General features: G+C 43.9%; 1 protein-coding gene across 1 annotated transcript; it reads left to right on the forward strand.

The window, feature by feature from the left end:
• The first annotated feature begins 434 nt into the window (after nt 1-434).
• On the forward strand, nt 435-24,312 carry rhpn1 (rhophilin, Rho GTPase binding protein 1). Its single transcript, XM_055943999.1, has 15 exons — nt 435-747; nt 4,974-5,089; nt 8,391-8,519; nt 9,633-9,708; nt 9,828-9,905; nt 10,636-10,760; nt 13,341-13,507; nt 13,660-13,859; nt 18,581-18,737; nt 18,935-19,057; nt 19,146-19,340; nt 19,448-19,524; nt 19,615-19,761; nt 19,877-20,029; nt 20,571-24,312. Exons 1-15 carry the CDS (start codon nt 667-669, stop codon nt 20,778-20,780), a joined length of 2,034 nt encoding a protein of 677 aa, XP_055799974.1. The 5' UTR covers nt 435-666; the 3' UTR covers nt 20,781-24,312.
• Nucleotides 24,313-27,418: the final 3,106 nt, after the last annotated feature.

Raw genomic sequence — 27,418 nt, forward strand, 5'->3', positions numbered from 1 at the left:
CGTTGCTATGGGCAACTGTAATTCCACAATTTTGCAATCGCCCATGGGATTCACAATTGGACAGTTTAACTTGTCAGTTAGAGAAATATCATATTTTGATTCGTAAAAATCAACGTCAATTAATGTAAGTGTTATGTCATTGGTTATTTTGCATTTAAAGACACCGCCTCCTGGAATAAAACCACGCCACGAGTTATTTCGTTTGTTTTGTGTGCGAGAGAGTTGCGCGAATGCAAATTGTAAAATTAGACCGTGATTGTTTTGTTACGGGTCTTTCCTCTGTTGATTTGCTCTCTTCCCATCCATCGCAACAGACCCTGGCCTGCAAGTATTGGTGCAACAAGTTGCATAGCGTCCTGGCTTGATGATGGGAGAAGAACCTGCGACGAGGCAAGTTTACTGTTTAGTTGTGGGACAATGCTATGCTACTAACATCAACCGCTAGGCAGAACGAGCTCATCTATTCAATCCCAGTTCACTTGTTTCTAGTTTCGATATTGTTCCAACCATAGAAACTATATAACACTTAAACACTGTCTGCTTGTCTTAGAAATGCCGTGACAATAACTAGTAGGGTTGGCTAGAGTAGAACGGGAGGAAAAGTGGTGGTTTTATTTTGTACAAATTAACGGCCTTGGGACATTCTGTTGTTGTAGAGAGCCAGAGATGTCTGACGCTGGCTCAGACGAGGAGTTGGAGCTTCCCGCACGGATGGAGGAGGGGAGTCACAACGGGAGTATCAGAAAGGTGAGGAATACGCAGTTGTAGTTCCAAAAACACGGTACTGTACCAACACCTTTTATATTACACGTCCAAACGGAAAAATTGACAGCATATGCTATGACACTACAAATAATATTAAAATAAATACAAGATCAAATATGTACTCTTCAAAGTTATTTATTATTAACATGCATTTCCATGCAGTGTAATTACTGAATCGTTGACAAATTCATTGAGGGGTATCCTGGACCTGCATTGAGTTGCCTTATGTTGGTGAACTTTTGGTGACTTAGGTTGGGGGTCTGCTATTGCATCATTGGGGGTAGATTGGAGTAGGATACTGTCCAGTTGGGAGGTGTCATGGTACTGATGGTATGTGGCTAGGAGAGCCTAGTTACCCCATTTCATCCCCTGCTGTCCCCTGGCTTCGGTCTGGAGCACAGCTATGGCTGAGCTGGGGCCCTGGGTCTGGAGGGCAGTGGGCTGGGGCCCTGGGTCTGGAGGGCAGCTGAGCTGGGGCCCTGGGTCTGGAGGGCAGCTGAGCTGGGGCCCTGGGTCTGGAGGGCAGCTGAGCTGGGGCCCTGGGTCTGGAGGGCAGCTGAGCCGGGGCCCTGGGTCTGGAGGGCAGCTGAGCCGGGGCCCTGGGTCTGGAGGGCAGCTGAGCCGGGGCCCTGGGTCTGGAGGGCAGCTGAGCCGGGGCCCTGGGTCTGGAGGGCAGCTGAGCCGGGGCCCTGGGTCTGGAGGGCAGCTGAGCCGGGGCCCTGGGTCTGGAGGGCAGCTGAGCCGGGGCCCTGGGTCTGGAGGGCAGCTGAGCCGGGGCCCTGGGTCTGGAGGGCAGCTGAGCCGGGGCCCTGGGTCTGGAGGGCAGCTGAGCCGGGGCCCTGGGTCTGGAGGGCAGCTGAGCCGGGGCCCTGGGTCTGGAGGGCAGCTGAGCCGGGGCCCTGGGTCTGGAGGGCAGCTGAGCCGGGGCCCTGGGTCTGGAGGGCAGCTGAGCCGGGGCCCTGGGTCTGGAGGGCAGCTGAGCCGGGGCCCTGGGTCTGGAGGGCAGCTGAGCCGGGGCCCTGGGTCTGGAGGGCAGCTGAGCCGGGGCCCTGGGTCTGGAGGGCAGCTGGAGCCGGGGCCCTGGGTCTGGAGGGCAGCTGGAGCCGGGGCCCTGGGTCTGGAGGGCAGCTGGAGCCGGGGCCCTGGGTCTGGAGGGCAGCTGGAGCCGGGGCCCTGGGTCTGGAGGGCAGCTGGAGCCGGGGCCCTGGGTCTGGAGGGCAGCTGGAGCCGGGGCCCTGGGTCTGGAGGGCAGCTGGAGCCGGGGCCCTGGGTCTGGAGGGCAGCTGGAGCCGGGGCCCTGGGTCTGGAGGGCAGCTGGAGCCGGGGCCCTGGGTCTGGAGGGCAGCTGGAGCCGGGGCCCTGGGTCTGGAGGGCAGCTGGAGCCGGGGCCCTGGGTCTGGAGGGCAGCTGGAGCCGGGGCCCTGGGTCTGGAGGGCAGCTGGAGCCGGGGCCCTGGGTCTGGAGGGCAGCTGGAGCCGGGGCCCTGGGTCTGGAGGGCAGCTATGGCTGAGCTGGGGCTGGGGCCCTGGGTCTGGAGGGCAGCAATGGCTGAGCTGGGAGGCTGGATCAGGGGACTGAAGCATGGCTATGGATGAGCTGGGTCTGGAGGCTTGGAACTGGAGCACGGCTATGGCTAAACTGGGAGAATGGAGCAGGGGCCTGAAGGCAGGCTACTGGAGCATGGCTAGGCGAGCACCCTAATCCCTACAAGCACTCTGAGGATTACTGGGCGCACGCTCACAAAACAAACAACTCACAGAGGGGGATGAAGTGAGTTTGGAGAGGGAAGGAAATGGAGAGAGGGTTGGTTTAGAGAGGGGGATGGAGTTTGGAGAGGGAAGGAAATGGAGAGAGGGGGGGTCCTATCGCTTCTGACCACAGAACATCAACTGTCATTTTCTGTTCATTTCCTGACAATTGTAGGCCTACATGTTGGCAAGACATGTTCATGTCTTGTCCTTTATCAGCAGACTGAAGGAAGACTATAGTGGAGTCCGGTGTCTGTAACAGGTGGCCCTGGGTTGAGACCCCATTCCAGCTCTACTCATAGTATGGTGCAGCATCATCAGACACTAGTACAGTCCTGATCTAGGCTCTGATCTCCTAGCAGCAAGTGGCAATTACTCACCCCATTAACAGTGACCATAGCTCACCTCCTCTTCCCAGTCTCATGTCTTCTAAGATGAGATCTCAGAGCCCATCTTAGCCACTTATAGACGTGGTGGATGAAGTTGGTGTTGGAAAAAAGAGCACTACTAACTTCTGGTGGCTGTATTTCTATCGTAGGCAGGGGTCAGGTGTAAGAGGTGTTCCAAGTCTCCTCCGCTCCGTGGGCCGTGACGTCTAAGGACTTACCTCACAGCAGGTTACTGACTGAGGTCTACTGGGGCTTGGTCTCTTGGCAACCATCGCCACGGGGATCCTGTTGCCAATGTAATAGGCTATCTGATCCTAACTATAACGGAGGAGGGTGGTCTTAACCCCTTACACGTGTGAATTGGCCTATATGGATAGGGCCACATTTGAAATGTTTCAAACACAAGAAATATGGAGAGCATATGCACAACCATGGTAGCAATTTAAAGGAAAAGTTTGGAGACTATGGGAACATTAGATTAAAGGTGAGGACACAACAGTTCACCTGACACAAGACTGAATCCAAACATTACACTGTTGAATTTCATACTTATTTTACATTTACTGTACCTTTCGCTGCATTTGTTGATAACAAAATCTGAAAATACTCAGGATACATTCAGTAACATAAGAAAATGATTGGAGAATTTGGGGTGAGCGGTCTAAGTGGTGTTTCCAAGTGGCCGCACACCTTATCTAAAGTGTACACAGTTCCTAAGTCATTTCAATGCACTTTCATGACCTAAAGAAGTCTTCAACTATGAGGTGCTTTTTCGAGCTCCTAGCTGTGCCGTTGAGGAATTCGAGCAAGTACACTTGTAGTTGTTGTGTTTAGAACAGACCTACATACCTGCCTTTACACAATAACTGTTGTTTTTAAGCAATCTAAAAACAGTCCATTATAAATCGCAATCTGGGTCAGGTGGGAATAATTTGAAAGCTTGTTCTATTGCCAACATGACTAGCTAAATGTATAAAATACTATCTTAGTACTTAGCTGCTATGGCCTATTTATTGCCTTACCTCCTTACTCTATTTGCACACAATGTATATAGCATTTTCTATTGTGTTATTGACTGTACTTTTGTTTCTCACATGTAACTCTGTTTTTGTCACACTGCTTTGCTTTATCTTGGCCAGGTTGCAGTTGTAAATGACAACTTGTTCTCAACTGGCCTACCTGGTGAAATAAAATAAAAAGTGTTAAGCTTTCACACGGCAATTCAGAGAAGCAGATTGTAATTTTGGTGTGCAATGAATAGTCGTGAGTGCGTTGTCCGTGGCAGATTTTCTTCATAATATAACAAAGCACAGGTTCACTGTGTTCAGGACAAGCCAGGGTATAATGCCATGTCATCTTGTAACTGTACATCACACATAGTAGTGATAAACGTTGACACTGTATATTACATGAGTTTTATGATATTGAAATGTGAAGTGCACATTTGGACTCACGGGCGTTTTGGTTTGCTTGTATGATGACATCAGTGGTATTTATTATAATCCTCAATGTCTCATCTTTCAAAATGCATTCAGTCCTCGTAATTTACACTATTTCGCCTCACTCGAACAACAGTTGCCCATCTAGCGGTAGGGATGTGGGCAACTTCTTGTCGTGCTCAAGTTCAGACCGGCTGTCAGTCAAAACCCATACAGAGCTGTGAGGCGGAGACACTGAACTCTTACCTCATGTAGAGCATGTTAATGTACAGCCATTGCATTCCAATTTAGGCGCTTACCGGTGTTCAAATCTGCCATTTTTAACCCGTACACAAGTGTGAAGTGTTAATCACTTATACTTAATCAGGGAGGGAAACTAACGAGGTGCTCAGATGTATCTATTACAGGGCTTTAATGTAATCCACGGAACAGTCCACCAACCCCTACCTGTTCGGCTAGGACTACTCTGTTTTACCTGCAGTTGGTGTTTAATAGACGCTTATTATACACAAATGCATGTAAACTAGAACTACACATAGGGTCTAGACACAAGCAAGCAGACAGACATATGTGCTTTAGCATGTTATGCATTATCCACAATCTACCCCCCCCCCCCCCCCCCTTCTCTCCAGGGTTGTGATCCGTGTTCCCAGACCCAGCGCAGTAAGCTGCAGCACCATAGGGCTCGTATCAACCAGCAGATCAACAAGGAGATGAGGATGAGGGCTGGGGCTGAAAACCTCTTCAGGTGAGCTGGGGTGGGGGCAGGGGTGAGGGAAGGGACAGGTCATTGTACCAGTGGACAAATACTGTCTCTGATCCTGTGTGTACACTGTCCTCCCGGGCAGCTCTGAGACGCATCCACCTCCTCCGCTGTGGTGGGAGAAGGAACCCAGAGCCCCACTACCTGTGGAAACATTGAGCTGTATCACATATAAACACTAGCAGATGGATCTACCAAACTATTTTAGGGTGTATGGGGAACGCCTCAAACACACCACCTTGTTTTATGGCTCTCTGTGTGTGTCTGTGGTCAATCGGCAGGTTTGATTCAGTTTATTTTATTTTTTTATTTTTTTTCTCCCCTCAGTTTTAAAGTGTAACTTGCCAGTTGGATGGTCTTATCAAACACACATACTCTTTCTCTGACCTGTGCTGAACTTGTACAGTTATAATACAGCCTGTTCTGATTCTGTCTCCTTTAAAGTAATTACGATTTTATTTCAGAGAAAGGAGGAAGAAAGCGGCTGGTGGCAGGACATCAAAGCTGACCTTAGGGTTTTATAGCACATCAAACCAACCTCCGAGCATTAGCGTCATTCTGATCCTTTCAAACAGTTCATCAAATTCATCCCACGCTTGTATATGTACAGTGTTACTGTGGGAGCCACTGAAGGACATGGTGTGTCTGAGTGGTTATGTAGAGGAGCAGAGCTATGGTACGTTGGACACTGTCTTTAACATCTACATTCATCAGAAAGGATGAGGAGCAGGAGAATGGGGAGAGGAGACTTAATTGAATTAAAGCAGAGTAGTGTGCTTCCTCTTTCTTTAGTGGGCTGTTGAGCTGCTGAGTCAGGCTGTCATATGATGAACAACATCAAGCTAATTGAAAGAACCAACCCTCCCTGTGTATCAACTCTCCCTCCCCTCACTTGTTTTTTTAGGTTTTGAGAAAAGCTAGCATAAGGGAAATCTAGAATAAGATCAGCCTAGTTATTGAATTAGTAGAGATGTCATGCACCATGTATCCCATTCACCAGCTTTTTATAGTTGATTCAGAGTCCTCTGAGGCTAGGACATGAATCAAATTGTCCTGCTTCAGAATTTGCTGTTTGGCCCTATAGCCACCCCTCTTATGTGGTTGTCTATGGCAGGGGTCTATGCTGACCTTTTTTACAAGGAGCACATTTGTGCTTAAATTGAGAAATTTGCTATTTAAGCTGATGCTCCTAAATTGAAATTCCAGGTCGCACAGTAAATATTTAGGCCCATATGCGTGTTAAATGGTTGCACTAGATGACCCCCCCCCCCCCCCCCCCCCCCCCCCCCAGCAACACCCAGTCCTGTCCCTTCCTTCCCCCTCTATTGAGACTGGCTTACAGACACCCTTTGCACCCCCAGTCAGCCACCAATCAACAGGCTTTGTCTCGTCCAGCTGCTGCACCTTCCCATTCCCATACAGAGAAAGTTTTTCCCAGGGAGGGCAGCTGTCTGCAGGAATCTCATCTGTGATTTTCTGGGTTTAATTGGGAGACATGTTTATCCTCACCAGTGTCCCACACCCACAAATGTAATGGAAGTAGTTCAGTGAACCGTCTTCAGGTGATCAGTAGCCTAACCTTGCCTGAGACCTGAAGACTTGCATTAGCTCCGACCTAGTCATTTGTCATGATGCAGGACTCTCGGGTTCAAAGCCAGTCACATGTGTATACACACACACACACACACACACACACACACACACACACACACACACACACACACACGATGAGTTGTCTGAACTGGTTTGTTGTGGTAAGAGCTAGGGTGAGGAGGGGAAAGGGAGTGACTGAGACTAATGAAGAATGATTGGAGAACCTAGGAGGGGGTGTATCTCATTAGAGCTTCTGATTGGCTGATGTCATATGTGGTGGCATGCTGGTGTAACAGGAGAGTGTGTTTATATACTGTGGGCTGGTGTAACAGGACAGTGTGTTTATATACTGTGGGCTGGTGTAACAGGACAGTGTGTTTATATACTGTGGGCTGGTGTAACAGGACAGTGTTTATATACTGTGGGCTGGTGTAACAGGACAGTGTGTTTATATACTGTGGGCTGGTGTAACAGGACAGTGTTTATATTAGCCTGTGTGTGTGGGGGGGTCACAGATTGGTGGTTCAAGGTGTGTGTGTCTGTTGGTTAACTCTGTCTCTGACTCAGACACGTGTCAACATGCCTGTTTACAGGCAAACACCTAGTGAAAATAAGATAACCTTACACCTCCTGTGTGTTTCGGTCTTCTAATCCGGGACAAGTCTCCTGTTGCGGTTGAAAGACTGGCTCTCGTTGATTCCTAATTGTCTTCTGGCAAAGGGAGTCGCTTTCTCATCCAAGTTAATCACCGTTGTGTATGTGCTGAGCGACAAGGGCTTTTTGAAGTCTGTTCGGTTTTTGAAAAATAGTCACGTTTTTGATTTGGTTTAAACAAATGCATTATGTGGGTTGCATGCTCTAACAACACAGAATAAAGCAATTAATAAAAGCCCCATGATGGCAGTGACTGCTCATTACTGCGTATCACTTATCAACCATTTATTCACATTACTTTACATCAATAAAATATTTCAGTTGTCACATTTTTTTAATTTGATCATCTCTTCTCAGGCGGTGTCTCTGTCCCAACAAGTCATCCCATATAGACTAGTAGCTGGCTATAGCGCTGCTTTCTGACAATCACTATTTTAGTAGTTCTTCAAAGTAGCTCAAGCATATTTTTATGACTTCTGAATACCAACAATGAATTACTTAGATCATGTATTGTCGGATAGAGATGCCTCACAAAGCAACAACTGCTCTCTATCCTTCTCGATCTGGCGCTCTGTCTCTCCTTCGCTGTATCGGTCGGCCCTACGAGACTTGCCTGGACAAGTGGAAGGCTCAATGTATTCTGGTCATTGTAGTTAAATAACCACCATTTGGTCTAATTGCTTTGTGTGTGTTAGTTATCAGCCCAAAACTCCTCGGGGCTCCAGAAAGTGTCCATTCTGTAACCAGGGGGAGTACCCAGAATTTCTGTGATGTGGAGAGAAGTGTCTGTCGGATATCATGACAACGAAGTGATGCCTCGCGTTTGAGGAACGTTCTAAAATGTTAGCGTTGTTTACATCAGATCAGCCAGTCATCCACAGTAACGAAAGCTTATGTCATCAAACACACTGCTGCCTGTTGTCCATTTGACAAATGCCCATGGACAAAATGCGTTATCCTGTTTCTGGATGGTATTTTTCTATTTTGTGCTAGTATGGTGTTTGTATAATAAAATCTGATATGAACATGTTTGTTGCAGAGCCACCACTAACAACAAGGTAAAGGAGACTGTGGCTCTAGAGCTGAGCTTTGTCAACTCTAACCTGCAGCTACTGAAGGAAGAGCTAGAGGAACTCAACAGCAATATGGAGGTCTACCAGACCGAGAGGTAACATGTGAACAACAAGATCTCATAGTTTTACTTAGAAATTTGATGTATTATGGATGAACGTCTTTTTTTAATGCATTCATTCCATGTCGTTACCAAGGTTAATTCCACGTGGTTACAGGGTTAAAACAGAAACAACTCAAGGTTACATTTAGGTATTCATTCCAAGTGGCTAATAAAATTCCAACTGAGAACTTTTGGTATTTGTTTCATTAGTCCATTGTTGACATAGTCCCGATATGTTTTGCTGGTCAGTAATCAAGTTGTCAAGATATGTAACTTTAAAAATACAGAAATCATCCCCGTGTGACGCATTTTGCATCATATGATGCGTCATACGGGGATGTTTTTCTGTATTTTGAAAGTTGCATATCTTGACAACTTGATTGCTGACCAGCAAAACATTTTGGGACATAATTAACAATGCATTAATAGTTTTGGTGCAGTTTTCCTTTAAGATTAGGGCTATGGTTTGGAGGCTTTACAAAAACAAGGTGCAGTTTCCATGAAGTATCAAGTATTCTCCCGGCTTGTTAGAGCATTGTGAACTGCCATGATGGAGTGATCAGAGTAGCGCTCTTCGCCCTCAGAGTATCATGAGTTCGCGCCAGTGCTGGCCAATAATATTGCTATTTTTGTTTTGTGAGTGCTGAAGAAGGCATATCGCCGTTCTCAGGACCTTTTTTTAAAACGTCCAAAATTGAAGTCTGTTTCTAGAGATCAGCCTGGTGTAAAAGCACACACCCTGGTGGAGGGCGCGAACACACAATGCGGTGGCCTATTTGCGCTAATTATAGCCTAATGAGTGGCCTGGAATGCCAGTAATGAAGTGAGTTGTGTGTGTGTTAGCCAGGCACAGTTCTGAGGTTTCTTCCATCCCAGCTGAAGCTCAGGGTCACAAGGGGGACAAATCCTGTGATTACTGTCATTAATTACCCCATGGGGAGGGGTGGAGTTAATGCACTGTGTTGTGGTATTAGAGGAGTGAGGGTCTACTGCCCAATATAGTTACTGTAATAGTACAGGGAGACAGATGGGGAGGGAGGTTTGGGTTTTTCTGTGGCGGTTTGTGACAAATGTCATTTAAAACACGTGTTGGTCTCTCTCCTTAAGTGAAGCCATCAATGTTCCCATGATCCCACTGGGTCTGAAGGAGACCAAGGAAGTGGACCTCACTGTCCCTCTCAAGGTAAGGATGATAGGACCTTACGGCCTCCCTCAAGGTGAGGACAATGGATAATATCTCTCTTGCTCGTTCTAAGTACTCACTTTATTTAAAATGTATCTAATTTTTCATCACTTTGTCAGGACGTTATCTGTGAGCACTATGGAGAGGACAGCTCTTTGTTTGAGAAGGAGATCAAGGAGTTTATGGAGCTCAGACAGGTTAGATACCCTCAGCTTGAAATGCTAATTAACTGCTCATGCTGTTGAAGATGCTGCCACCTAGTGGATTTGACATTGAGTATGGTTACATGCACGCAATAATGTGATTATTATCGATGGTCAGATTAATATAGTAGTTCAATTAAAACGTTTACATGCTTTGCAAGAAGAATGCTTTCCCTAATAATCCTGTTTACATGGACACATCTGAAATCAAGCTACCTGATGACACTGATAAATGCAGAAAATCACCAATCAAAATAAAGGTTCTACCACAGCGGCCATGTTATTTTTGGGAATCATATTTGATTTTCAGTTCGGACATATAAAGTTTGTATGTGAATTACGTCTAAGACTAACGAGGAAGGCTCTCGGCTGGTGCTAGCACATGCACAGCTGGAATGCCGATTTTATTTAAAAAAACAAAAACAATTTAAGGCGTTTACATGTCCTAATGATTTGAAAGATTGCTCAGAACCAGGTGCTTTAATTGACATACGTTTACTTCGATTTGGACTTTACGCCAATTAAGATAAGCAGAGTAAGGTGTTTACATGACTATTGTGTAATCTGACTACTGCATAATCATTTTAATATCCAATTATTACTGTGCATGTAAATGTACTCAGTGACTATTGGCTGACTGGTTGATCCTCTGTGGCTGTAGATATGCATGTTATTCCATGTTGAGTGTTAATGTGTGTGTTAATTGTGTGTTTGTTGTCAACAGGCCATGCGTACCCCCAGTCGTAATGAAGCAGGTTTGGAGCTTCTGATGGAGTATTATAACCAGCTGTACTACCTGGACCAGAGGTTCTTCCCCTCACACAGAACACTAGGAGTCCACTTCCACTGGTATACACCCAAACCAGACGTGCGCGTACACACACACACTGCAAACCACCACATGCATGCACATGTCTCTTACTCATCTCTCTCATATCTCATCCTCTGTTTCTCTCAATTCAAAGGGCTTTATTGGCATTGGAAACATATGTTAACATTGCCAAACCAAGTGAAATGGATAATAAACAAAAGTGAAATGAACAGTGAACATTACACTCACAAACATTCCAAAGGAATAGAGACATGTCATATGTGTGTGTATATATACAGTGTTATAATGATGTACAAAAGGGAAAATAAATAAACAGAAATATGGGTTGTATTTACAGTGGTGTTTGTTCTTCACTGGTTGCCCTTTTCTTGTGGCAACAGGTCACAAATCTTGCTGCTGTGATGGCACACTGTGGTATTTCACCCAATGGATATGGGAGTTTATCAAAATTGGGTTTGGTTTTTGATTTCTTTGTAGGTCTCTGTGATCTGTAGGGAATATATCTCTAAAATGGTTATATATTTGGCAGGAGGTTAGGAAGTGCAGCTCAGTTTCTCCATTTTGTGTGCACAGGCTGTCTTCTCTTGAGAGCCAGGTCTGCCTACGTCGGCCTTTCTCAATAGCAAGGCTATGCTCACTGAGTCTGTACATAGTTAAAGCTTTCCTTACGTTTGGGTTAGTCAGTGGTCACGTATTCTGCCACTGTGTATTCTCTGTTTAGGGCCAAATAGCATTCTCGTTTGCTCTGTTTTTTTTTGTTAATTCTTTCCAATGTGTCAAGTAATTATCTTTTTTCTCATGATTTGGTTGGGTTTAATTATGTTGCTGTCCTGGGGCTCTGGAGTCTGTTTGAACAGAGCCAGCTTGGTTAGGGGAGTCATCTCCAGGTTCATCTCGCTGTAGGTGATTGCTTTGTTATGGAAGGTTTGGGAATTTTTTACTTTTAGGTGGTTGTAGAGTTTAACTCTTCTCTGAATTTTGATAATTGGCTGGTTTCGGCCTAATTCTGCTCTGCAAGCATTATTTGGTGTTTTAATTTGTACACTGAGGATATTTTTGCATCGCCTTAATTTGTATTTTTGTGAATTCTTGGTTGGTTTGCAGACCCCAGACCTCATAACCACAAAGGACAATGGGTTCTATAACTGATTCAATTATTATTAGCCAGATCCTATTTGGTATGTTGAATTTTGTTCCTTTTGATGGTGTAGAAGGCCCTTCTTGCCTTGTCTCAGATCGTTCACAGCTTTGCGGAAGTTCCCTGGGGCGTTGATGTTTAGGCCGAGGTATGTATAGTGTTTTGTGGGCTCTAGATTGAATTTGTATTTGGTCCTCGCAACTGAACCTTTTTTGGAACAACCATTATTTTAGATTTACTGCCAGGGTCTGGGTCTGACAGTCTGTACAGAAGATCTAGGTGCTGCTGTAGGCCCTCCTTGGTTGGGGACAGAAGCACCAGATCATCAGTAGATATTTGACTTCAGATTCTAGTAGGGTGAGGCCAGGTGCTGCAGACTGTGCCAGTGCCCTTGCCAATTTGTTGATATATGTTGAAGAGGGTGGGGCTCAAGCTGGATCCCTGTCTCATCCCATGGCCATGTGCAAAGAAATGTATGTTTTTTGCACATTTTAACCACTTGTTTGTATACATGGATTTTTTGTTTGTTGGAATGTTTTTCCCCAACACCGCTTTCCATCAACTTGTATAGCAGACCCTCATGCCAAATAGTCAAGCTTTTTTTTTTTATCAACAAAGCATGGGATGACTGCCTTTGTTTTGGTTTGTTTGTCAATTAGGGTGTGCAGGGTGACTACGTTGGAGGGTTTGTATTTTGTGCTGTAGTTCATTCAGTGTAATTGCCATAACCACTGGATTCTCCAGTCTTTAATAGTTGATATTCTAAGATTTGTGTTTGATCATGTATGTTTTTTCTGTGTTCTTTGTTATAGAGCCAAACAGATTGGAGAAGTGGCTAATCCATACCATATTTATCCATCTGTTCTGGATGGATAACTCAATGTTTAGTGTGTTCCAATCTTCCCAGAAGTGGTTTAGATTCTGCAATTACATTGAGCTGATTTCTGATGTATTGTTCCATCTCTTTCCGTAGTGTATTGTTTTAGTGATTCACCATTGTGAAGGCGTAGGCTCAGGTTTTCTGGGTCTCTGTATTTGGTTGGATAGGTTTCTCAACTTCTTTCTTAGGTTGCATTCTTCATCAAAATGTGTCATTGTTGTAAATTTTTAGGTTGTCTGCTTGACATTTTTAGATTTGATAGAGAAGCTGAGAGGTCAAATATACTGTTTAGGTTTTCTACTACCAAGTTTACACTGTCACTATTTCAGGGGTATGTTTTGTCCAGGAAGTTGTCTAAAAGGGATTGAATTTGTTGTCTAGTATGGTTCTGCACTATTTTCCTTCCATCTATAGCATTTAATATTATTCAGTTCCTTTGGCTTTGATGCCTCATAATTGAGTATTGATCTGTTCAAGTAGACTGATCTGATGAGGTGTCAGTGGGCTGTGGGAACGCTCTGAGACTAAACTGCCCCGCACCTCTCTCTCACACCTGCCCGTCCCCCGCTCTGTCTCCAGGTATGATTCTCTAACAGGTGTGCCGTCGTGCCAGCGTGCATTGGCGTTTGAGAAGGGCAGTGTGCTGTTCAACGTGGGGGCTCTCTACACACAGATAGGAGCCAGACAGGACCGCTCTGCTACAGCTGGCATAGACCAGGCTATAGACGCCTTCCAGAGAGCTGCAGGTAACCACACATTCTTACGCTCACATTAACATGGCATGCGATGCACTCACTGATACACACACACATCTTCTGGTTGCGCTTTGCTTTTTCTCTGTCATTACTGTGTTTCAACATACTTGTAAAAGCTGTTGTGTGTGTGTGTGTGTGTCCAGGTGCATTTAACTACCTGAAGGAGAACTTCTCCAACGCTCCCAGTCTGGATATGAGTGGCCCGTCACTATGCATGCTGGTCCGCCTGATGATTGCCCAGGTGCAGGAGTGTGTGTTCGAAAGAGTCACACTCACAACTCCGGACACGCACTTCGTCACCCAGCTACAAGTGGCAAAGGAGGCCGCGCGGGAGAGGGGACGTGTGTGTGTGTGTGTGTGTGTGTGTGTGTGTGTGTGTGATGTTTTACCAACATGTTATACTCACTGGTGCACAATACCTTGATCTGCTGCACACTTGAGTAAATATGGATCCAGATTGTCAGCGCCTAACGATTTCTTACGATCTATAGCACATCGTGCAGATAAGACCTTCTTCTGTGACTTTTTGGATATTAAAAATGGGCTTACTGTTTTCCACATCAGCTGAAGGCCGAGTGGCTGAAACAATAGACCGTTGGCCATTATGTTGGCCATAATTTTGGCCATTCACCAGCAGAAATAAAGTGCTTATTAAAAACATCACAAATTTCAGTTCAGTCACTGATGATCCCCGATTCCGATGAAATTTGCTTCGGCAGGGACGTTGAATTTCCTCTTAAGTGAGTTAAAAGTTTTCCATAATTTAGAGGGATCACCAGCAGACTCTGTCATAGCACTAAGAAAATCCTAGATTGTTTTTCCTTTTTTATTCCTCAATTGCATAAAAAGCAGCCAATCAGCTGTTTCACCAGGTTTCCTCGCCAAGGCCCATGCTTGATTCTTTTGCAGGAAAATGATTTTTAAATCAGAGGAGAACCAAGGATTAGTTTGTTTTAATTTTTAAATGTATATCTGTAAGTTGCTTTAACGGGCCGTGTTTATCAGCCATGGAGGTAAAAATTGACGAAAAGAAATTGGGTCCATTATGCAGTTTACAGATAAAAGCTCTAAGAAATAAAGGTCATGGATAAAGGCCTGCTCGGAAGTGTTTATAGTTTCTCTTTAGAATTATACAGGGGTCATGGTTTTTCTGCCTAGTGTCTCTGATACATGTAATAGGGCAGTGGTCACTGTCATTTGCAAATAACCCCCTAGCTATATTTGAGGTGTATTTAAGATAAGGTCTATTAATGTAGATTTTTCCAGATCTTTTGGATTAGGACGGGTAGGTATAGTTATTTAGTTCGTTACAAATGTCTCTAATTTAAGTGACGCTGGCATCAGCCAGTCCAGATTGAGATCTCCGATAATCAATAATTCAGAGTTTGCATAATTAGACATTAACTCAAACAGTTTGCATAGAGCAGATACCGGAGCTGAGGGTGGGCGATAAACTCCCGCTAGCGTTAATAGCGCATTATAACCAAGGACCACATTTAGAACTAAGCAGTCACTGTCTCGGAACAGAAGTTGAAATGGACACCGTGACATCTAGGTTGCATTTAACATAGATGGCAATACCTCCACCTCTGCCTGCTCTGTAGATATTGTACCCAGCTAACAGAATGCTTTTCCAACCGTCTTGAAGGTGTTCCCACATATGCTGAGCACTTATTGGCGGCTTTTCCTTCACTCTGCGGTCCAACTCATCCCAATCATCTCAATTGGGTTGAGGTCGGGTGATTGTGGAGGCCAAGTCATCTGATGCAGCACACCATCACTCTCCTTCTTGGTCAAATAGCCCTTATACAGCCTGGAGGTGTGTTAGATCATTGTTCTGTTGAAAAACAAATGATAGTCCCACTGAGCGTAAACCAGATTAGATGGCGTATCGCTGCAGAATGCTGTGGTAGCCATGCTGGTTAAGTGTGCCTTGAATTCTAAACAAATCAGACCGTGTCACCAGCAAAGCACCATCACACCACCTCCATGCGTCACTGTGGGAACCACATATGCGGAGATTATCCATTCACCTACTCAGCGTCTCACAAAGACATGGCGGTTGGATCCAGAATCTCAAATTTGGAATCATCACACCAAAGGACAGATTTCCACCGGTCTAATGTCGGGAGGTTGCCTAGTGGTTAGAGCGTTGGGCCAGTAACTGAAAGATTGCTAGATCGAATCCCCTAGCTGACAAGGTAAAAATCTGTCGTTCTGCCCTTGAACAAGGCAGTTAACCAACTGTTCCTAGGCTGTCATTGTAAATAAGAACAAATTCTTAACTGACTTGCCTAGTTAAAAAGATAAAAAATGAAATGCTCGTTTCTTGGCCCAAGCAAGTTTCTTCTTATTGGTGTTCTTCAGTAGTGGTTTCTTTGCAGAAATTTGACCATGAAGGCCTGGTTCACGCAGTCTCTTCTGAACAGTTGATGTTGATGTCTGTTACTTAAACTCTGAAGCATTTACTTGGGCTGGTAACTCTAATGAACGTATCCTCTACAGCAGAGGTAACTCTGGGTCTTCCTTTCCTGTGGCGGTCCTCATGAGAGCCAGTTTCATCATAGCGCTTGATGGATTTTTTCGACTGCACTTGAAGAAACTTTCAAAGTTCTTGATGTTCCGGATTGACTGACCTTCATGTCTTAAAGTAATGATGGACTGTTTCTCTTTGCTTATTTGAACTGTTCTTGCCATAATATGGACTTGGTCTTTTACCAAATAGGGCTGTCTTCTGTATACCAACCCTACCTTGTCACAACACAACTGATTGGCTCAAACGCATTAAGAAGGAAAGAAATTCCACAAATTACATTTTAACAAGGCACACCTGTTAATTGAAATGCATTCCAGGTGGTTCATAAAGCTGGTTGAGAGAATGCCAAGAGTGTGCAAAGCTGTCAAGGCAAAGGGTGGCTACTTTGAAGAATCTCAAATAGAAAATATATTTTGATTTGTTTAACACTACTTTTTTTTTTTTTTGGTTACTACATGATTCCATATGTGTTTCATAGTTGTAATGTCTTCACTTATTCTACAGTGTAAAACATTTTAAAAATGAAGAGAAAAAAATCCTTGAATGAGTAGTTAACTTTTGACAGAAAAGATATGGGGGATTGGAATTGATGCAGACAATTACATTGATGGAAGCTACAATCTCTGCAATACTAAAGCTGATCTACCCCCTAAAAAATGTATGGAATAGCCAATTAGAATATACAGACCACAAATTCTATAATTTAATTTAGTATACCATCAACACAGCTACATTTATGCCTTTACTAGACTATGGGGATATTTTATATGAATGCTTCCGCTCAGTGTTTGAGATCAATTGACACCCTTTACCATGGCACTTTGAGATTTATTTTAAACTGCAAAACCCTTACGCACCACTGCACTTTGTATACCAGGGTTGGCTGGCCTTCTCTAGTCACTCGTAGGCTCAGTCACTGGTATACTTTTATTTACAAAGCCATTTTGGGTTTACTACCTTTTTTATATGGGCATTTTTATTGTTCAGAAATGTGGTGGGTACTCTCTTTGTTTGCTGGACTTTATCCTGCTAACTGTTCCAAATGTCCAAACTGAATTTGGTAAAAGGGCTTTTATGTACTCTGCGCCAAGGGCTTGGAACGCCTTACAAAATACTCTTAAACTGGAAGAACTTGTCCCGATTTGGTATTTTTAAATCACTGATTCCCTGACCTGTCAATGTTTTTAATTTGCTGTTTTTGACTTTTGTTATACTCTTGTGAATTCAATGGTTTTTACTAGATTACTTGTAGTTTTTCATGTGTAATTTTTGTAATGACTTTGTGCTGCCTATCTTGACCAGGACGCTCTTGAAAAAGAGATTTTAAATCTCAATGAGCCCTTCCTGGTTAAATAAATAAATAAAAACACCAGTCCTTTTTGGGTTGGAGGGTTTGTATTTTGTCCTGTAGCTCATCCAATGTAATTGGAGAATCCAGTGGGTTGTGGTAGTCTTTAATAGATGATTCTACATTTTGTAAATAATCACGTATATATTTTTGGTTCTTTGTTAAACCACTTCAACCTTATCGGCCATTTATCTCCATTTTATATAGATAGCTCTTCGTGTTTGTGAAGGCGTAAGCTGACGTTGTGGTTCTGTGTTTTTTGTTGGATAGGTTTCTCAATTTCTTTCTTAGGTTTTTACATTCTTCATCAAACCATTTCTCATTGTTGTCTTAGGTTTTCTGCCAGAATTAAAATTTGATATGTTAGCTGATAGGTCAAATATATTGTTCAGGCTTTCTACTGCTAAGTTTACACCTTCTTCCCTATTGCAGAAAAACATTTTGTCTAGAAGGGATAGGATTTGTTGGCCAATAGTTTTTTGGTAGGTTTCGACACTGCCTTCTTTCCATCTATAGCATTTGTTAATAGTGTGCAGTTTGTTCTGCTTCGATGCCTCATGATTGATTTATTGCTCTGTTCAAGTAGATTGTGATTTCGCTGTGGTGTCAGTGGGCTGACTGAATGCTCTGAAAGAAGGGTTGAGGTCGATGATAAAAGTAATCTACAGTTCTACAGCCAAGAGATGAGCTATAGGTGTACCTATCATAGGAGTCTCCTCTAAGCCTACCATTGACTATGTACATACCCAGCGTGCAACAGAGCTGCAGGAGTTCTTACCTGTTTTTGTTGGTCATGTTGTAAAATGTTCCTGTTTTGAGTCATTTAATAGTGTTAGGTCTGCTCTATACCAAGTTAGCATACTCCTTGAGTCTCTTCCCTGTTTCACACCTGGTAGTTTGGTGGATGGGACTACCAGCTCTCTGTAACCTAGACCCACTGGTTGCCCTCTATCTCCTCTATACCATGTTTCTTGTCAGATGACAATGTCTGTATTTCAAATTTCTTTGAAGTCCAGGTTCCTGCTCTTTAGGGCAAAGGCAGATGACCTCAGTCCTTGGCAATTCCAGGCTTTGTGTAATATAAAGTGTCTAATGTTGTTACTCGTGGTTTTGCTTCAGACCAGTAAGTGTGAGCAGAGCCTGCTGAGCATCTCTTTCATCTCTCTTAATCTCTCTCTAGGTATCTGATGTGTATAGCTTGGTACTCCAGACCATGTCTCAAACCCTTGTGAAGGACTATGTCCCGTTCTCCTGGGCCTCCATGGTTCAAGTGAAAGCAGAACACTTTAGAGCCCTCTCTCACTACAATGCTGCTGTCGCTCTCTGTGACCACACCCGTAAGTACCTGTGTATCTGTTAAGGATGATGCTTTAGGAGAACATACGTGTGTGTGCAGTGTGGTCCTGTGTGTCAGTTGGCGCAAACATGATGTGTGTGGTGAATATAATTTTTTTTCTCCCTGCACATACATAAAATGGATGCCGTCATTGTACTGTCAGTCACTTTGTATAAAAGTGTCTGTCATGTTCTGTAGAGTCCATTGAGGAAGGGGGTGACGAAGAGTCAGCGACAGCTCTCTTCCAGTTCCATGTCAGTCCTCCTGCTGGACCCCCACTCAGTCAGGTGCTCAGAGACCCTGAGGACAGACGCAAACTGGGTGAGTACACACACAAAGATATTTGATTTTTGTGCATGGTTGTTGTGAGTACCTACTAAAGCTCCATGTGTGTGTGCTCACGCTGTAGGGAAGGCCCACCTGCGTTGTGCAGTGATCAGACATGAGGAGGCTATGAGAGTACATGGTCTATGTAAGATCCTGAGGAAGATGGATATTCTACAGGAGGTGCTCTCTTTCATGTACAAACGCTCCATTGACAAATACTCTGAGATGGACCGAGAGGACGACTTTGACGAGACCGCAGAGGCCCCCGAGATACACTGTGAGTGAGGGAGGGAAGGAGTGTGGTTTTTGTGACATTGAGTGAGAGGTCTGTGTATTAGAGCTACTGAACATACAACATAGTAGTAAGTGATTGTTGTCCCTCAGCTCAAACCCAGCACAAACCAGACATCACACCACCCAACTTCTCCACTGTCCCAGTCACTGACATCTTCCAAAGGCTGGTAAGAGAGGGAGACTAAATATATTTTCTTAGTCATCATTAAAATCATAAGGTTTTGAAGTTGATGATGGTGTCTCTGTGTGCGCTGCAGGGTCCCCTGTCAGTGTTCTGTGCGAGGGCACGCTGGGGGCCGGTGCGTGTGGTGAGTCTCCAGCGAGGGGACGGGGGTTTGGGGCTGACTCTTAGAGGAGACTCTCCTGTCCTTGTGGCTGGGGTGGTGCCGGGGGGATGTGCCCAGGTGAGATAAAAGTACCCCGTCTCCTCTTAACCCTCTGCTTTTGTATTTCCTAAGATTCTCCAATGGAAATTGTACAGTTTTTCATGCAGCAATGAAATATACTGTGTTTTCTCAGGAGGCAGGTTTGAGGGAGGGGGACTATATAGTGGCGGTGGATGGAGAGGACTTTAAGTGGGCTAAACATGGAGAGGTGGTCCACATCCTGAAGAGCTGCAGCGACAGAGGCATACAACTCAGCATCATCACACTGCACACACACCATACACAGGTAGGGGTGGTTGTAGTTGTGTCTGTGCTTGGATGTGTGTGTGTTTACATCTCATTAATGTATGTGTCAGGGCTTTACAGCGCAACCATTTTATTTGCATATGTGCCTAAATCTTTGGCTTGTGCGGCCTGGAATTGTTATTTAGGAGCACCAGTATGCCTAGAAAGATGAACGATTTAATATTTGTCATTGTGCACCTAAATTTTTCAACTTAGTGTGTGTTACAAGGAAACGTGCCCCTAAGTTGAAAAATGTAGGCGCACAATGACAAATATTAGAAATATTAAATCTTTCGTCTTTCTAGGCATACTGGTGCTCCTAAATAACAATTCCAGGTCGCACAAGCCAAAGATTTAGGCACATATGCAAATAAAATGGTAGCGCTGTAAAGCCCTGACACATACAGTCATGAGATGTAAACACACACACATACATTCATGAGATGTAAACACACACACATACATTCATGAGATGTAAACACACACACTCATGAGATGTAAACACACACACACTATATTTTACATCTCGTGTGTGTGTTCAGGTGGATAGGAGGCAGGTGATGCTCTCCCCCAGTGGAGACGAAGCAAACGCTCTGCAACGTACCATGGGCAGAGCTAAGGGGCAGAGCACCGCCCCCTTACACAACTGGAACAGGAAGAAGAATGGGGGAGGAGGCAGAGCCACCAAGAGACTGGGGAGCACCTTCAGTCTGCCGTTTGGAAACCTTCGGGACTGTGAGTCCATGTACTGAGATGTATACAGAGGGACTGTGAGTCCATGTACTGAGGGCACAACAAACATGTTAGTCTATTCCATACAGTGCACTACCAGCCAATAGTAGTGCACTAGAGAATAGGGTGTCCTTTCAGACAGTGCCATAGATAGACAAACCACTCAGGGAATGACAGGTGGACATGTTACAATACAAGGATGTGTTGTAAATGACTGGATATTGAATGTGTTATTGCAGCAAGAAGAGGAGGATCGTAGGAAAGGATGCTTGGTCCAGATTACAGCAACTGCAGAGAAAGTTTTAGAAAGCAGGTGACTGCATGCATCTGTCGCTGAGGGAGTTAAGACAATGTAAATGATGTCCCAAAATAGGCTAAATGTCGGGGCCCAGTGTTATTGTAGCTTACTATTTTAGAGATGGTAGAAGACTTAATGTCAAACTACAGCCGCTGATCCAAAGACCACATGTGTTAATCAGTGAAAATATAGGTGTATAAACACTTTTCGCCCTTCGTGGAGAATAATAATGCTTCGTATACTTTCAATGCATTTTTTCTGCAAAAGCTGGGTAAATGCTCCCGTAAAAAATGGTGCACAAACAGCTTTTACATTTTTTGCGTTTACCCTCCACTACACCACTGGTCTTAATGTTAAAAACATGTTTTACTGTATCCCAGAGTCGTGCTTTTCCACTCCAGTTCTAACGAGGTCACTCCACTCTCAACAGTAAAAACAAGGACATCCATTCAGGACCTGAGTTTAGCCCTCACTTCCTCAAGTTAAAGCATTGTGCAGCAGAGAATGTATAGCTGTAGCCATAGCACTGCATTCCATTCTCCTACCAGTGTTCTACAGTTGTTGATGTAAAGTCCTTTGGTTCTGTTTGATGGTTGAGGACAAATGACTACCTTCAAAGTATTTCAATGGTTATACACTGAGTGGACAACATTAGAAACACCTGCTTTTTCCATGAGACTGACCAGGTGAAAGTGATGATCACCTGTTAAATCCACTTCAATCAGTGTAGATGAGCGGAGGAGACGGGTTAAAGAAGGACTTTTAAGCCTTGAGACAATTGACATGGATTTGTGCTTGTGTGCCATTTCAGAGGGTGAACGAGCAAGACAAAAGATGTAAGTGCCTTTGAACGGGGTATGGTAGTAAGTACCAGACGCACCGGTATGAGTGTGTCAAGAACCACTATAGCTGCTGGGTTTTTCACTCAACAGTTTCCTGTGTGTATCAAGAATGGTCCACCACCCAAAGGACATCCAGCCAACTTGACACAACTGTGGGAAGCATTGGAGTCAACATGGGCCAGCATCCAGCCACACTTTCAACACCTTGTAGAGTCCATGCCCCAATGAATTGAGTCTATTCTGAGGGCAAAAGGGTGTGCAACTCAACATTAGGAAGGCGTTCCTAATGTTCTTTTCACTCAGTGTATGTGTATTAGTTTTTCTACTGCTGTTTTGTACTACATTCTTATGCACTGTGACTTCATATAGGTGCAGAACAATGAATATGGTGTAATTGCAGACCACAATTTGGGATGTTTCTTAATATGGGTGTTCCCTGCTTTCAGGAAATGCCCATTGATACCTGCCATCGGTCAGTTCCGGTGTTATGAGACTGATGGTTTCTCAACACATGATTTGTTTACATAGCAGGTTAGGTGGATTAGTGAGCCATGTTTGGAGACTGAGGTTAAGGTTAGGAAAAAGGTTAGGCTTAGCTACAATGCCACAGAAATGACCACGGACCAATGGCAAGAATCAATGGGTGTAACTTTTTATATCAAGAAATATATATATATATTGGAAACCGCCCCTAATGGTGTTCTGCAATTACTCTCTTCTTGGGAAAACAAATGCTCTACATACAGGAAACTGCCAAAAATAAAGGCAACACCAACATTAAGTGTCGTAATAGGGTGTTGGCCACCATGAGCCAGAACCGATTCAATGCACCTTGGCATAAATTTGACAAGTGTCTGGAACTCTCTTAAAGGTATGCAGCGCTATTCTTCCACAAAATATTCCATAATTTGGTCTTTTGTAGATGGTGGTGTAAAACGCTGTCTCAGGCTCTGCTCCAGAATCTCCCATAACTTTTCAATTGGGTTGAGATCTGGCGACTGAGATGGCCATGGCAAATGGTTTACATTGTTTTCATGCTCATCAAACCATTCAGTGATGACTCATGCCCTGTGGACGGGGGCATTGTCATCCTATTGGGGCAAAGACATGGTAGCCAAAATCATGGCCTGCCCAGCATTTTATACATGACCCAAGGCATGATGGGATGTTAAATGCTTAATTAACTCTGGAACCACACTTGTGTGGAAGCACCTGCTTTCAATATACTACTGTGTATGCCTTCATATACTCAAGTGTTGCCATTATTTGGGCAGTTACCTGTATCTTGTGACACTGAAATGGTTAACGTGGTACATTAGGGGATATACGGACTTAGTTGACCTACTACTGCTCAGACCAACACAGCACACAGATTTTAGAATAATAATTATGTGTTGTTTTTATAAGACATGCTACTAAGTAGAGTTGAAGATGAGAATGGACCGTCTACCAAGTAGAAACCAGCTATCAATCTAATTTAACAGCATAGAGGAAAGCTGATGCTACATTTATTAAGGCCGCTTTTTCTTTTTACATTTTCAATATTTGGATACCCAAATAGTATTTTGAAATTCCAATATTTCATGTTATTTGCATCTCAATTATGAAGTTTAGATGTGTGTTTCTGATTTGTGAAATCTGTTTGCCATGGTGTTCTGTGGTGTTGATGTTTGTTTTTGGTTGTGTGCATTTCTGTGATTATTTTAGATGTTTTGTTAATTAAGGGATTTGTACTGCTTTCTTTTGTTTGAGAAACTGAAAATCATGGCTGGCTGCTCATATATAATCAACTGTCTATTCCTGTGTGTGTGAGAGAGTGTGACTTGCAGACTTTTCTAAATTTAATTAAAGGAGTGGATCACTGATTTGTCTCCATTGATGGTAACCGGTTCTCAGGGTTGTCATGTTCAGTTATATAATTGTAGTTCTGTGGTAACCAGCAGGTGTCACTATAACCCTGGTTATAGTATCAGATATGGCCAGATAAGTTTGAGTCTTTTCAAATCAAATTTTATTGGTCACATATACGTATTTAGTAGATGTCATTACGGGTGTAGTGAAATGCAACCCATCATTAAAAAAAACATTGCTATTTATGAAAAATGCTTTGATCCATTGATGTGTGTATTGTACATATAATAGGTTATACATGTCTATGTAACACAATTCTCACTAAAGAAGCCCGCATGTAAATATTAGAGAGACCGAGAGAGAGGGGGCCCTGTAAGATTTGAGAGCTGAAAATAGCTTTTTTTTCTCAGGTCATTGGTACTGTCTCTCTCGGCTGTCCCATCTCTACATACGTGTATATATAGTGTGTGTGTGGACACCCCTTCAAGTTAGTGTATTCGGCTATTTCAGCCCCACCCGTTGATGACTGGTGTATAAAATAAAGGACAGCCATGCAATCTTCATAGGTCATTCTGCTGCCATTGTCTTACTGAAGAGCTCAGTGACTTTCAACGTGGCACCGTCATTTCCAACAAATCACTGAGGTCAACTGTAAGTGCTGTTATTGGGAAGCGGAAACGTCTAGGAGCAACAACTGCTCAGCCGCGAAGTGTAGGCCACACAAGCTCACAGAACGGTACTGCCGAGTGCTGAAGCATGTAGCACATTAAAGGCTGCTTCCTATATACATAGACTTGAAATCACTGGCCACTTCAATAAATGAAACACCAGGCACTTTAATGTTTTCATATTGTAATGACCTGACTAGATCATAAAGGAACAATTGTCCAGACAGAGGATTGAGTTTACGAATTGACGGTTTATTAACCCAACTTTACACAGGCTACTGTTTGGCCGTAGCCCACGCCAAATAAATGAGATACCCCACAAGCCAACCGTGACCTTCTCTTGTGAAGGCCAGACGTAAGAGAAGGAACAATGGCTAAACCTGGTCTTAACTTCCAATGCTCCACCCCCTGCCCAACCCCCCTCCACGCCACACCGCCAACCACCAGGATGCCCGGCATCAGAACATTCCAGGCATTCCCGTGATTGGCATGTCGGACCCCGCGAAGACTGGTAAGTACAACACAACCCACTAATAGCCTAACACAACACACCGCTGTCTGTGCGGGTCGCTACAATATCTTGCATTACTCATATACTGTATCTTAGTGTAGCGGCTCTTGCTCGTCCATGTATTTATCAGGGATGCAAACCTTTCGGTGCAATTCACCATTTTGAATCCAAAATAGGTCACACGTCATTCGTATAGACCCGCTGAGAAGTTTGGGAGGGAGTGGGGGCTTTGGATCAGACTACTGGCTGTAAGCGAAAGAGTAATGCGCAATACTGGCTGTATTCAAGGCTCAGCCAATCGTAACAGCAGAATGCTGCACGCGACTGAAGAGAGAAGCGACAACCAATTTGCTAGTTACAGCATCAGCGTGTGCTCTGGAAAGACAGCAGAGAGTAGAACATCTGTTTGCCAGTTACAGCAGCGTGTCCCCTGAACGATAACAAAAAGGTTGGTGAGAAGCCTGACCACAGAGACGGGGGTAAGAAGGTGATGAAGCTGTAACCAAAAAACAACTGGCATTTGAAAAGTTTGAGGTGAGGGAGAAAGTGTGGTGGAACAAGTATTGTTAGCATTGTTAAGTAACGTTATCTTGCTAGCTGGATTGAATTCTCTTTTAGCTCAATTAGCCAGAGAAACCTATAGAGGTGAAAGGAACACCACACACTTTCTCACTTTTTCAATACAGTGGATAAAAATGTCAGGTGTTCTCTGTCTGAAAGAGATAAATTATGCAAACAAAGGGTGCCAGCAGCAGAGCATGAGGCATTGTAGAACAGATGTCCACAGGCAGAAAGTGTACAATGTAATAACCTGTTGTGTACCCCAAGGATATAGCTTTTGTTGTTGAACTTGATAGTACCACTTGTGTGTGAGTGAGGGTGATTATTAAATGCTTTTACTTGGTGAATGTTATTTTTTCCCACACATGTAGCCTTGTGTACTCGATCGATGTCTACTAGTGGCCATTATAGTAGAGCAAAAATAGAACGCTGGTTTGTTTCATTTTATTTCTACTTTAAGATGTTTTTTTCCCCCAAGTGCAATATTTAGATATGTGTGTGTGTTTTATTGTAAAGGCTGTCATGGTAACAAGTGTTCTATTATAAAGGCTGTCATGGTAACAAGTGTTCTATTATAAAGGCTGTCATGGCTAGCTGCAATATTAGTGTATAGTTTTCTCAAGACTTGAGTGTGATTTGCAGTAAAGTCTAAGTAACAAATAACATTGGATTGCTTTCTTTACATTTTTTTTAGCTGTGAGTTAGGTTCACATGAACCACTTTTTATTTAAAACACAGAGACTGATCATGTAGATCATATTCTTTGTTTTAATTAGTTAAAAGCTGCATTTCCCCCTAGCAGGGATTTTGTTTTACATGTTTCGGTGCAACAAACAAGTGTCACCTTTTTGGGCCCCACCAGTTTGACTCCCTGATTTGATATATTCTTAATTTATCATTCCTTTACTTAGATTTGTGTGTATTGGGTATATGTTGTGAAATTGTTAGCTATTAAGGCACTGCATATTAAGGCACTGCAGCGGTCTAAGGCACTGCATCTCAGTGCCAGAGGTGTCACTACAGACCCTGGTTCAATTCCAGGCTGTATCACAACCGGACGTTATTGGGAGTCCCAAAGGGTGGCGCGCAATTGACCCAGCGTCGTGCGGGTTAGGGTTTGGCCAGGGTATGTCGTCATTGTAAATAAGAACAAATTCTTAACTGACTTGCCCAGTTAAATAAAATTTAAAAAAGGACTGCACTGTCGGAGCTAGAAACACAAGCATTCTGTTACACCCGCAATAACATCTGCTAAACATGTATGTGACTGACTTGATTTGGAGGAATAATGGTCTGGGGCTATTTTTCATGTTTCGGGCTAGGCCCCTTAGTTCCATTGAAGGGAAGTCTTAACGCTACAGCATACAATGACATTCTAGACGATTCTGTGCTTTCCTGTTTCAGCATGACAATGCCCCGTGCACAAAGCGAGGTCATACAGAAATGGTTTGCATGACTGGCCTGCACAGAGCCCTGACCTCAACTCCATCAAACACCTTTGGGATGAATTGGAACGCCGACTACGAGCCAGGCCTAATAGCCCAACTTCAGTGCCCGACATCACTAATGCTCTTGTGGCTGAATGGAGCAAGTCCCCGCAGCAATGTTCCAACATCTAGTGGAAAGCCTTCCCAGAAGAGTGGACACTTGTAGCAGCAAAACGGGAACCAACTCCATATTAATGCCCATGAGTTTTGAATGAGATGTTTGATGAGCAGGTGTCCACATACTTTTGGTCTTGTAGTCTAAATACATTAATAACAGAGTAGAACGAGAGAAATAAGCCTCTCTCTAGTGGGCCACGTATGTCCTAATGCTCTCCCATAACCCCTCTTGCATAAATCTGGACAGATGTTTATGACTCTGTACTACCTGGCGCGTGCACACACACATTCACTCTCTCTCACACACACACACACACACACAC

The sequence above is a fragment of the Salvelinus fontinalis genome, chromosome 14, assembly GCF_029448725.1.
Source record: "Salvelinus fontinalis isolate EN_2023a chromosome 14, ASM2944872v1, whole genome shotgun sequence".
In the NCBI taxonomy this organism is placed as follows: domain Eukaryota; kingdom Metazoa; phylum Chordata; class Actinopteri; order Salmoniformes; family Salmonidae; genus Salvelinus; species Salvelinus fontinalis.